The following is a 13,484-nucleotide window of genomic DNA, read 5'->3' on the forward strand; positions in this document are numbered from 1 at the left end:
GCCAAATATACAATGCAATTATATATACACACACACACACACACACACACACACACACACATATAAATACACAGTGTCTTGAAAAAGTATTGGTGGTTGAAGCCAGGCGGAGGAGATGACAGGGTCGGAACAGCCAGGTGGAGGGGAGGACAGGGTGGATGTAGCCAGGTGGAGGGAGGACAGTGTGGGAGCAGCCAGGTTGGAGAGGAGGACAGGGTGGATGTAGCCAGGTGGAGGGGAGGACAGGGTGGGAGCAGCCAGGTGGAGGGAGGGACAGGGTGGATGTAGCCAGGTGGAGGGGAGGACAGGGTGGATGTAGCCAGGTGGAGGGAGGACAGGGTGGGAGCAGCCAGGTGGAGGGGAGGACAGGGTGGATGTAGCCAGGTGGGAGGGGAGGAAAGGGTGGATGTAGCCAGGTGGAGGGGAGGACAGGGTGGATGTAGCCAGGTGGAGGGGAGGACAGGGTAGGAGCAGCCAGGTGGAGGGGACAGGGTGGGAGCAGCCAGGTGGAGTGGTATGACAGGGTGGATGTAGCCAGGTGGAGGGGAGGACAGGGTGGATGTAGCCAGGTGGAGGGGAGGACAGGGTGGGAGCAGCCAGGTGGAGTGGATGACAGGGTGGATGTAGCCAGGGGAGGGGAGGAAAGGATGGGAGCAGCCAGGTGGAGGGGAGGACAGGGTGGATGTAGCCAGGTGGAGGGGAGGACAGGATGGGAGCAGCCAGGTGGAGGGGGAGGACAGGGTGGAAGAGCCAGTGGAGGTGGGAGGACAGGGTGGGAGCAGCCAGGTGGAGGGAGGACAGGGTGGTGTAGCCAGGTGGAGGGGAGGACAGGGTGGGAGCAGCCCCAGGTGGAGGGGAGGACAGGGTGGGAGCAGCCAGGGGAGTGGATGACAGGGTGGATGTAGCCAGGTGGAGGGGAGACAGGGTGGATGTAGCCAGGTGGAGGGGAGGACAGGGTGGATGTAGCCAGGTGGAGGGGAGGACAGGGTGGGGCAGCCAGGTGGAGGGGAGGACAGGGTGGATGGTAGCCAGGTGGAGGTGAGGAAAGGGTGGATGTAGCCAGGTGGAGGGGAGGACAGGGTGGATGTAGCCAGGTGGAGGGGAGGAAAGGATGGGAGCAGCCAGGTGGAGGGGAGAACAGGGTGGATGTAGCCAGGTGGAGGGGAGGACAGGATGGGAGCAGCCAGGTGGAGGGGAGGACAGGGTGGAAGTAGCCTGGTGGAGGGGAGGACAGGGTGGGAGCAGCCAGGTGGAGGGGAGGACAGGGTGGATGTAGCCAGGTGGAGGGGAGGACAGGGTGGGAGCAGCCAGGTGGAGGGGAGGACAGGGTGGGAGCAGCCAGGTGGAGTGGATGACAGGGTGGATGTAGCCAGGTGGAGGGGAGGACAGGGTGGATGTAGCCAGGTGGAGGGGAGGACAGGGTGGATGTAGCCAGGTGGAGGGGAGGACAGGGTGGGAGCAGCCAGGTGGAGGGGAGGACAGGGTGGATGTAGCCAGGTGGAGGGGAGGAAAGGGTGGATGTAGCCAGGTGGAGGGGAGGACAGGGTGGATGTAGCCAGGTGGAGGGGAGGACAGGGTAGGAGCAGCCAGGTGGAGGGGAGGACAGGGTGGGAGCAGCCAGGTGGAGTGTATGACAGGGTGGATGTAGCCAGGTGGAGGGGAGGACAGGGTGGGAGCAGCCAGGTGGAGTGGATGACAGGGTGGATGTAGCCAGGTGGAGGGGAGGAAAGGATGGGAGCAGCCAGGTGGAGGGGAGGACAGGGTGGATGTAGCCAGGTGGAGGGGAGGACAGGATGGGAGCAGCCAGGTGGAGGGGAGGACAGGGTGGATGTAGCCAGGTGGAGGGGAGGACAGGGTGGGAGCAGCCAGGTGGAGGGGAGGACAGGGTGGGAGCAGCCAGGTGGAGGGGAGGACAGGGTGGATGTAGCCAGGTGGAGGGGAGGACAGGGTGGAGCAGCCAGGTGGAGGGGAGGACAGGGTGGGAGCAGCCAGGTGGAGTGGATGACAGGGTGGATGTAGCCAGGTGGAGGGGAGGACAGGGTGGGAGGCAGCCAGGTGGAGGGGAGGACAGGGTGGATGTAGCCAGGTGGAGGGGAGGACAGGGTGGATGTAGCCAGGTGGAGGGGAGGACAGGGTGGATGTAGCCAGGTGGAGGGGAGGACAGGGTGGGAGCAGCCAGGTGGAGTGGATGACAGGGTGGATGTAGCCAGGTGGAGGGGAGGACAGGGTGGGAGCAGCCAGGTGGAGGGGGAGGACAGGGTGGATGTAGCCAGGTGGAGGGGAGGACAGGGTGGGAGCAGCCAGGTGGAGTGGATGACAGGGTGGTTGTAGCCAGGTGGAGGGGAGGAAAGGGTGGATGCAGCCAAGATGAGGGAAGGACAGGATTCAGAGGTTCCTATGCAGCCAGTTAATATTTCATCTGTCCCAATTAGGAATTATGCTAAGACTGTGTCGGGACAAAGTCATGCTGCTGGTGGTGGAATGGAGCCAGTTGGGCCACTTTCACCTTACGCACCTTCCATTAAACACAGGGATGTGGTACAGCTCAGGTGGGAAGGAGGAGGTATTCCACCTATCAGGAGGGTGGTTGTGGATAAGATCCTAGCCATGGGATTTAAGGCGCAGGATATTTATGCTCTTATCAGTTCCGGCTGGTTCCTTTGAATATTATTTGCCATTTGTGCATCCAGAATCACTGGATCTGTTTTGGGAGTGGTTTGAGCCTGTATATGGGGGCCAGACAGACTGGAAGGGGCTTGTCTCCAAAGTTGTCTCACGTCAGCCCTTGATTAAGAATGTGACTATCCTGGCTAGGAATGAGTCTATACCCCTCGAGGATGATGGGTTGGTTGAGTAGGTTTGGTAAAATGTTGTGTTCCCTAAAAAAGAATGTGGATGATAGAGGAATCTGGACGGGTGGGTGGTCGGTATCAATGAGGTTGAGTGTGTGTGGGAATGTGGTCCAGCATTTGCCCTCCTCTGCCTTTATTGGTAGAGATAGGATTACCGTCTTCTACCCTGGTCAACCTAAGCTGTGCCATAAATGTGGAGTCAGGGGACATTTCTCTCTAACTGTCCAGAACACGAGTGCTCTTTGTGCCAGGAACTGGGGCATCTGGCGAGGATTGTAAACATCATTAAATGTAACCTATCTGATAAGGTTGGTCACCCTTATAGCCGGTGCCCTGAGGCTTTGCACAATAAGCCAGAGCTAGTGGAGGAATTCTTCCGTCTGGATAGAGAAGAGTCTGGGTTGGCGGAGGTTGTACCAGAGGATTTTAGTGCCGTCTGTGGTGTCAGTGTCCTCCCAGTCTGTGGTCTCCCAGTCAGTGTCAGAAAGTGTGGTTGCCAAGTCTGTGTCCACATCTATTGTTTCTGCTAGTGTAGTGAAGGCAGTGGAGGGTGCTGGACCAGAATGTATGGTGTGCCAACCCCTCCTCCTCGGCATGGCAGGAAGTGAGGCTGGAGGTCAGCGGACACCGAGGGGTGGAGTCAGGGTTGTCTTTAATGCCTGATTGGACCCTCGGCAAAACTTTTCCTTGGCCCCCCCCCCATACAGTTTTGCTCTCCACCTGCTCTGAGACATACAATAAATAGCAGCTAGACTCAAAATCAGTTTACTGAATCAGATTAGGCAGCTATTGCGATTGGTTGCCAGGGGTTACAGTGTATCAATACCGCTCACTGACTGGTTGCCAGAGGTTACAGTGTATCATTACCGCTCACTGACTGGTTGCCAGAGGTTACAATGTATCATTACCTCTCACTGACTGGTTGCCAGAGGTTACAGTGTATCGATAATGCTCACTGACTGTTTGCCAGAGGTTACAGTGTATCATTACCGCTCACTGACTGGTTGCCAGAGGTTACAGTGTATCATTATAGCTCACTGACTGGTTGCCAGAGGTTACAGTGTATCATTGCCGCTCACTGACTGGTGCTAGAGATCACAGCACACATTGCGGCTGGAGGTCAGCGGACACCGAGGGGTGGAGTCAGGGTTGTCTTTAATGCTGATTGGACCCTCTGCAAAACTTTTCTTGGCCCCCCCCCCCATACAGTTTTGCTCTCCACCTGCTCTGAGACATACAATAAATAGCAGCTAGACTCAAAATCAGTTTACTGAATCAGATTAGGCAGCTATTGCGATTGGTTGCCAGGGGTTACAGTGTATCAATACCGCTCACTGACTGGTTGCAGAGGTTACAGTGTATCAATACCGCTCACTGACTGGTTGCCAGAGGTTACAGTGTATCATTACCGCTCACTGACTGGTTGCCAGAGGTTACAGTGTATCATTACCGCTCACTGACTGGTTGCCAGAGGTTACAGTGTATCATTGCCGCTCAGTGACTGGTTGCTAGAGGTCACAGCACACATTACAGCTCACTGATTAGTAGCTAGTGGTTACAGCACATGATTTCTGCTTGTTGATTGGTTGCTAGAGATTACTGTGGATATGACCTCAGGGGGGCATGATATACATATCAATGCCACTATTTACATATGAATGCTGTCACTATTTACATATGAATGCGGGTAATTAACATGTAAACACAGGGTCTGCAGGTGAGTCGTCTGTACACAACAATAGGGCAGATCTGTGCAGCATTAGTAGCAGCACTTCACACTGAGATATCGGGACACAGCACGGGACTAAAACCTCAAGGGATAAGGGAATTTAAACTGGGATAGTTGGCAAGTATGAGGCAGCTGCTTTGGCCCCCACAACAATGACAGGGCCCAGGGCAGCTGCCCCTTTTGCCATGCCTTAAAAACTGCCCTGGGTGGAGTGGATGGTGGTGGAGGAGGAGGTGGGAAGGGAATGAGGGTGGCTGGTGCAGAATGCAAGCTGAATGATGTGGAAGTTGGGGTGAATGATAATGGTGGGTGGGGGGGGGGGGGGGGTTTAGAATCGCATCCTGATGGTGATTAAATCTCAAAAGGTTTCTTAGCCCGGATTGTGTTTATGTTGAGGTTCGGGGTTTGTAGTCTCTTTTTTGTTGTTTCTTTCTATGTTATCGTCTCAGGAAACAGTTTTCTTTACTTGCTGATGTAAACACGCTTGTTTTTTGTTTAGTTGTTGTTTATTTTTGTTTAAATGTTTTTATTAACAAGCTGTATGTTTTGTATGTTTTTTAATTTAAAAAATGTACACTCGGATGTCCCCCCACAGTCACAAATTATTATTCTTGTAGATTATATATATAAATGCTGCAAATTGTTTATTATATATATAAATGCTGCAAATTGTTTAAGTGAGAGGCGGCTGGGCCCCGGAGGTTGCAGGCAGATGGGTGTTGTAATGATCTGTTTGCACCAGCATTGAACTTGCGGAGCTTGCAGAGTTCATTTTTCTTCCTCTTGCACTACAGGAAGAGGACCGTGCTGCAAGTTCTCATATCTGACCTCATTAGTGCCCCCCCCCCCCCTCCCCCGCTTGTTCTGTCACCTGCCTGGCTGCTCTGTTTTCACAGGTGGGGCGGCGGTGGTGCTTCTGAAAATTGACCTCTGGATATTTATTGAACATTATATTCCATCTGCTGTCCTCCACCTTCAGCCAGTACAGGGTCCATCTATCACCAATGTATAAATATTTGTAAGGTCATTGAACGCCATTTAGAGAAGTGCTACTGTGTGTAGGGGGAGGGGGGTCATTTATTAAAGGGGTACCCTACATTCGTCTTCCTCTAAGGCACATATGTAATTCCACTTCATGTGTCCCTTGCACCTCTTCTGCAGCTGCGACACACCCTTGCCTCTGCCCAAATCTTGTCTCAGCAGTTGACAGCAAAGAGGAGGACAGAACTCCTCCACCAGATCCTGCACTTCTCCATGCAGCTGTGAAGAGGCTCATCTCTTTCTTCCTCTCCCCCCCCATCTCAGCAGTTGGCAGCAAAGATGAAGACAGAACTACTCCATCAGATCCTCTGCCTCAGGGAAAACTGTCTCTAAACCCCCCCCCCCCCCCACCTCAACAGATGGCAGCAGAGAAGAGGACAGAACTCACCTGCCAGATCCTGCACTTCTCCATGCCACTGCAGAGAGGCTCACCCCCCCCCCCCCCATGTCAGTAATTGGCAGCAGAGAGGAGGATAGAACTCCTCCACCAGATCCTGCACTTCTCCATGCAGCTGTGAAGAGGCTCATCTCTTCCTCTCCTCCCCCATCTCAGCAAATGGCAGCAGAGAAGAGGAAAGAACTCCTCTTCTAGATCCTGTGCTTCTCCATGCAGCTGCAGAGAGGCTCATCTCCCCCACTCCCTATCTCAGCAGTTGGCAGCAGAGAGGAGGACAGAACTCCTCCACCAGATCCTGCATTTCTATGTGTAGCCTCAGGGAAAACCGTCTCTGCCTCCCATCTCAGCAGATGGCAGCAGAGAAGAGGACAGAACTCCTCTGCCAGATCCTGCACTTCTCCATGCAGCTGTGAAGAGGCTCATCTCTTTCTCTCCTCCCCCATCTCAGCAGGTGGCAGCAGAGAAGGGGATAGAACTCCTCTGCCAGATCCTGCACTTCTCCATGCAGCTGCAGAGAGGCTCACCCCCCCCTCCCACTATCACAGAAGAGAGGAGGACAGAACTTCTCCACAAGATCCCGCATTTCTCTGTGCAGCCTCAGGGAAAACCATCTCTGCCCACCATCTGAGCAGTTAGCAGCAGAGAGGAGGACAGAACTCCTACACCAGATCCTGCACTTCTCCATGCAGCTGTGAAGAGGCTCATCTCTTCCTCCCCACATCTCAGCAGTTGGCAACATAGAGGAGGACATAACTCCTCCACCAGATCCTGCACTTCTCTGTGCAACCTCAGGGAAAACCATCTCTGCCCCCACCCCCATCTCAGCAGATGGCAGCATAGAAGGGCACAGAACTCCTCTGCCAGATCCTGTGCTTCTCCATGCAGCTGCAGAGAGGCTCGCTCCCCCATCTCAGTAGTTGGCAGCAGAGAGGAGGACATAAATCCTCCACCAGATCCTGCACTTCTCTGTGCAACCTCAGGTAAAACCCCCTCTGCCCCAACCCCCATCTCAGCAGATGGCAGCATAGAAGAGGACAGAACTCCTCTGCTAGATCCTGCGCTTCTCCATGCAGCTGCAGAGAGGCTCATCTCCCCCCTCCCCCTATCTCAGCAGTTGGCAGCAGAGAGGAGGACAGAACTCCTCCACCGGATCCTGAATTTCTCTGTGTAGCCTCAGGGAAAACCGTCTCTGCCTCCCATCTCAGCAAATGGCAGCAGAAAAGAGGACAGAACTCCTCTGCCAGATCCTGCACTTCTCCATGCAGCTGTGAAGAGGCTCAACTCTTTCTCTCCTCCCCATCTCAGCAGATGGCAGCAGAGAAGGGGACAGAACTCCTCTGCCAGATCCTGCACTTCTCCATGCAGCTGCAGAGAGGCTCACCCCCCCCCCCCCCCCTCCCACTATCACAGCAGTTGGCAGCAGAGAGGAGGACAGAACTTCTCCACAAGATCCTGCATTTCTCTGTGCAGCCTCAGGGAAAACCATCTCTGCCCCCCAACTGAGCAGTTAGCAGCAGAGAGGAGGACAGAACTCCTACACCAGATCCTGCACTTCTCCATGCAGCTGTGAAGAGGCTCATCTCTTCCTCCCCACATCTCAGCAGTTGGCAACAGAGAGGAGGACATAATTCCTCTACCAGATCCTGCACTTCTCTGTGCAACCTCAGGGAAAACCATCTCTGCCCCCACCCCCCACCCCCATCTCAGCAGATGGCAGCATAGAAGGGCAGATCCTGTGCTTCTCCATGCAGCTGCATAGAGGCTCGTCTTCCCCCTCCCCCTATCTCAGCAGGTGGCAGGAGAGAGGAGGACAGAACTCCTCCACCAGATCCTGCATTTCTCTGTGCAGCCTCAGGGAAAACCATCTCTGCCCCCCCCATCTCAGCAGATGGCAGCAGAGGACAGAACTGCTCTGCCAGATCCTGTGCTTCTCCGTGCAGCTGCAGAGAGGCTCGCCCACCCCATCTCAGCAGTTGGCACAGAGAGGAGGACATAACTCCTCCACCAGATCCTGCATTTCTCTGTGCAGCCTCAGGGAAAACCGTCTCCGCCCCTCCCCCCCCCCCCATCTCAGCAATTTGCAGCAGAGAAGAGGACAGAACTCCTCTGCCAGATCCTATGCTTCTCCATGCAGCTGCAAAGAGGCTCGCCCAACCATCTCAGTAGTTGGCATCAGAGAGGAGGACATGACTCCTCCACCAGATCCTGCACTTCTCTATGCAACCTCAGGGAAAACCGTCTCTGCCCCAACCCCCATCTCAGCAGATGGCAGCATAGAAGAGGACAGAACTCCTCTGCCAGATCCTGTGCTTCTCCATGCAGCTGTGAAGAGGCTCATCTCTTCCTCCCCACATTTCAATTTTTAAACGTCGCCTACGGAGATTATGAAGCACCAAACTTTGTCGCCGTTCCACGAGAGGGCGCCATTTTAAAGCGTGACATGTTGGGTATCTATTTACTCGGCGTAACATCATCTTTCACATCATAGAAAAAGATTGGGCTGACTTTACTCTTTTATTATTTTTTAATTCAAAAAACTATTATTTTTTTATCTACAAAAAAATTGAGTTTGAAAGAAAGAAAGCTGCGCAAATACCGTGTGGCATAAAATATTGCAACTACCGCCGTTTTATTCTGCAGAGTCTGCTAAAATTATATATATATATATGTAACATTGTTTATAAACATTGATCAGACGGACGGGATATTGAGAGATACAAAGTAACATTATTTATAAAAATGTATCCAATGGGTGAGAGAGATACAGTGTAATTATTATTATAAACATTGATCAGACAGGCGATAAAAAGATACAAGGTAACATTGTTTAGACAGGAGATAGAGAGATAAAAAGTAACATCGTTTATAAACATTGATCAGACTGGAGATACAAAGTAACATTGTTTATAAACATTGATCAGACAAGAGATAGAGAGATACAAAGTAACATTGTTTATAAACATTGATCAGACGGGAGATAGAGAGATACAAAGTAACATTGTTTATAAACATTGATCAGACGGGAGATAGAGAGATACAAAGTAACATTGTTTATAAACATTGATCAGAGAGGCTATAAAGAGATACAAAGCAACATTGCTTATAAACATCGATCAGACAGGAGATAGAGAGATACAAAGTAACATTGTTTATAAACATTGATCAGAGAGGCTATAAAGAGATACAAAGTAACATTGTTTATAAACATTGATCAAACGGGAGATAGAGAGATACAAAGTAACATTGTGAGAGATACAAAGTAACGTTGTTTAGACCCCCGGATTCCATCGTCACTTTTGCATCTACTCCACTTCATTCATCTGCAAATGTAAAGGGTTAAGCTTCCATCTGTGTGTGATTTCAACCTGAAACGTAAAAAAAAAAAAAAAAAAAAGGTTTTATTTTTAGTTTCAACGGCTTTTATTGTTATGAAAAAGCACCAAAAGGTACAAACATACAAAGAGAAGACAGCTGTGAATGTAGAGCACGAGGCCGATCGATGGGAGTGCCACGGGGGGCACAATGCAGCATCCTGGGGGCTCCCCGGGGACATAGTCCGTCTGTTTATCCGAATGCGGTTAAAAATATGATTTTTTTTGGCAACAACACAACAAAGTAATGCACATTTTTTTTTAATTTTTTGTACATTCTGTATATATAGTGCCGACAATTCACATGTATAACACGCATTCACATCAGTCCCTGCTCACGAGGAGCTTACAATCTACGGTCCCTCACTGACACATACTGGGGATAAATGACCTCCCAGCACGTGTGTGGAGGGAGACCAGATCACCGGGAGGAAGCCCACACCGGCAGAATGTGCTTTGGTTGAGATTTGGACCGACGAGCTTAGTGCTGTGGTTGAGATCTGGACCGACGAGCTTAGTGCTGTGGTTGAGATTTGGACCGACGAGCTTAGTGCTGCGGTTGAGATTTGAACCGACGAGCTTAGTGCTGTGGTTGGGATTTGAACCGACGAGCTTAGTGATGTGGTTGGGATTTGAACCGACAAGCTTAGTGCTGTGGTTGGGATTTGAACCAACGAGCTTAGTGCTGCGGTTGAGATTTGAACCGACGAGCTTAGTGCTGTGGTTGGGATTTGAACCGACGAGCTTAGTGATGTGGTTGGGATTTGAACCGACAAGCTTAGTGCTGTGGTTGGGATTTGAACCGACGAGCTTAGTGCTGCGGTTGAGATTTGAACCGACGAGCTTATTGCTGCGGTTGAGATTTGAACCGACGAGCTTAGTGCTGCGGTTGAGATTTGAACCGACGAGCTTAGTGCTGTGGTTGGGATTTGAACCGACGAGCTTAGTGATGTGGTTGGGATTTGAACCGACGAGCTTAGTGCTGTGGTTGGGATTTGAACCGACGAGCTTAGTGATGTGGTTGGGATTTGAACCGACAAGCTTAGTGCTGTGGTTGGGATTTGAACCAACGAGCTTAGTGCTGCGGTTGAGATTTGAACCGACGAGCTTAGTGCTGTGGTTGGGATTTGAACCGACGAGCTTAGTGATGTGGTTGGGATTTGAACCGACAAGCTTAGTGCTGTGGTTGGGATTTGAACCGACGAGCTTAGTGCTGCGGTTGAGATTTGAACCGACGAGCTTATTGCTGCGGTTGAGATTTGAACCGACGAGCTTAGTGCTGCGGTTGAGATTTGAACCGACGAGCTTAGTGCTGTGGTTGGGATTTGAACCGACGAGCTTAGTGATGTGGTTGGGATTTGAACCGACGAGCTTAGTGCTGTGGTTGGGATTTGAACCGACGAGCTTAGTGCTGTGGTTGGGATTTGAACCGACGAGCTTAGTGCTGTGGTTGGGATTTGAACCGACGAGCTTAGTGCTGCAGTTGGGATTTGAACCGACAAGCTAAAAATAAAAAAACAAAATAAAAACCGCAGAGGTGATCAAATACCTCCAAAATAAATCTTCCAGTATGTAAGTGGTTAATACTGCTGTTATGGCTAGTAAAAAAAATAAAAAAAAAATAAAAATGCCATAAATCTATCCCCGTATTTTGTAGACGCTATTACTTTTGCGCAAGCCAATCAATATACTCTTATTGCAATTTTCTTTTACCAAAAAATATGTAGAATAATATATATCAGCCAAAACTGATGAAGAATTTTTTTAATTTTTTTTTGGGATATTTATTATAACAAAAAGTAAAAAATATTGTTTTTTCTTTTTTGTTTTGTTTTTTTAAATAGACACTCTTTTTTTTGTTTATAGCGCAAAAAATAAAAAATGCAGAGGTGATCAAATACCACCAAAATAAATCTTGTCTATGTAAGTGGTTAATACTGCTGTTATGGCTAGTAAAAAAAAATAAAAAAAAATAAAAATTCCATAAATCTATCCCCGTATTTTGTAAACGCTATAACTTTTGCGCAAACCAATCAATATACGCTTATTGCAATTTTTTTTTTACCAAAAATATGTAGAATAATATATATCAGCCTAAACTGATGAAGAATTTTTTTACTTTTTTTGGGGTATAGTTATTATAACAAAAAGTAAAAAATATTGTTTTTTTTTTTTTTTTCAAAATTGACCCTTTTTTTGTTTATAGCGCAAAAAAATAAAAACAAATACCTCCAAAAGAAATCTTCCAGTATGTAAGTGGTTAATACTGATGTTATGGCTAGTAAAAAATAAATAAAAATGCCATAAATCCAGCATCGTATTAATACTGATGTTATGGCTAGTAAAAAAATAAATAAAAATGCCATAAATCCAGCCCCGTATTTTGTAGGCGCTATAGCTTTTGCGCAAACCAATCAATATATGCTTATTGCAATCTTTTTAATTTTTTTCTCCAAAAATATGAAGAAGAATATATATCGGACTAAACTGATGAAGAAATTAGCTTTTTTTTTTTTTTTTTTTTTGTGGAGATATTTATTATAGCAAAAAGTAAAAAACGTTTTTTTTTTGTTTTTTTTTTCAAAATTGTCACTCTTTTTTTCTCTATAGCACAAAAAATAAAAAATGCAGGGGTGATCAAATACCACCAAAGGAAAGCTCTATTTGTGGGGGGAAAAAAAAAGGTCTTTTATTTTGTTTGGGTACAACGTCGCACAATCGTGCAATTGTCAGTTAAAGCGACGCAGTGCCGCATCACAAACATTTTTTTAAATTTTTTTTTTTACTTTCAAACTATGGATGATTCTGCATCGGATAAACGTGGTCCTGTTGGCACATTCACCGTTGGATCACTTTTAGATGCGGCGGGAGAAGTGCCCCCACCCCCACCCCACGGCTTCCCAGAGCTGTCGGTAAAGCCCGGAAGTGGTCCGATGCGGCCGTTTGCTGGGCAGGAAGTCCAATGCCCCCCCACTCATCTTTATGCCCTTGGAGGACCAGAGCGACCTCTGAAGTCACTTCCAGGTCTCAGGCCAAAACTATTTTTTTTTTTTAAGTCAAAATGCAAAATTATTTATTTTCTTTTGCTTTTAAGGGTAAAGGAGAGATTTGAGGTTTTTTTGATCCCCCCGATCTCTCAATAAACCTTTCATCCTTATTTCTATTGCAGGGGATGTTTGCAATCCTTGTAATAGGACTAAAAGTGATAAAAAAAATAAAAGTAAAGTGTAAAAAAAAAAAAAGAAGAAAAAAAATATGTAAAGCATCCCATCCCCGCATAGGTAAACAGTTTTTAAACCACATGTATATGGATTGCATCAATTCTGCTAAATGTGATGAAAATTGGTATCCACATGGGCATTCTAATTTTCTGGCCTTAAAACCGTCACTAGAATTGAAGCAATCAAATCATTGTGTGTCTTTATATAGTTGTTGAAAATCTTTCTTTCGTTCTCTGTACAGGATTAGGAGATGCAGACGGTTGTCACTCAGCCCGGGGTGGTCACCACACAGACGGTGACCGTCAGCCAGGGGCCGCGATGGAGCAGCGATATGTGTGACTGCTGCGAGGACTGCGGCATCTGTACGTAGCTTCTCACCCAAAACCCTTCAGCAGGATTATTGTCACCATGTAATCTCTCTCTCTTCTCTCCCCTAACTTTCTCTCTCTCTCTCTCTCTCTCTCTCTCTCTCTCTTCTCTACAATCTCTCTCACTCTCCAGGATCTTTATACCTCCCAGGTCTCTCTCTTTCTGTCCGATCTTCCTTTCTACCTCCCCATCCCCCATCTCTCCTTTACCCCTCCAATCTCTCTGTTCCTGACCTCTTTCTCTACCTCTAATCTCCCTCCCCCTGTACCTCTGATCTCTCTCTCTCCCCCATACCTCTGATCTCTCTCTCTCCCCCTCCATACCTCTAAACACTCTCTCTCTCCCTCTTCAAACCCCTGATCTCTCTCTCTCCCCTCCATACCTCTGATTTCTCTCTCTCCCCCTCCATACCTCTGATTTCTCTCACCCCCTCCATACCTCTGATCTCTCTCTCCCCCTCAGTACCTCTGATCTCTCTCCCCCATACCTCTGATCTCTCTCCCC

General features: G+C 48.8%; 1 protein-coding gene across 2 annotated transcripts in view; it reads left to right on the top strand.

Moving 5' to 3' along the window:
• The window catches only part of LOC143962027 (placenta-specific gene 8 protein-like), a 64,326-nt gene that overhangs the window by 27,095 nt on the left and 23,747 nt on the right, over window positions 1-13,484 (top strand). For both annotated transcript variants that reach the window (XM_077471369.1, XM_077471368.1), the window contains exon 2: window positions 12,853-12,973. In XM_077471369.1, the coding sequence (XP_077327495.1) occupies window positions 12,862-12,973 (112 nt within the window). In that variant the 5' untranslated portion in view covers window positions 12,853-12,861. The remainder of the gene's footprint in view (window positions 1-12,852; window positions 12,974-13,484) is intronic.

The sequence above is a fragment of the Lithobates pipiens genome, unplaced genomic scaffold (genome assembly GCF_037356315.1).
Source record: "Lithobates pipiens isolate NorthernLeopardFrog02 unplaced genomic scaffold, aLitPip1_a1.2 Scaffold_8, whole genome shotgun sequence".
Taxonomy (NCBI): Eukaryota; Metazoa; Chordata; class Amphibia; order Anura; family Ranidae; genus Lithobates; species Lithobates pipiens.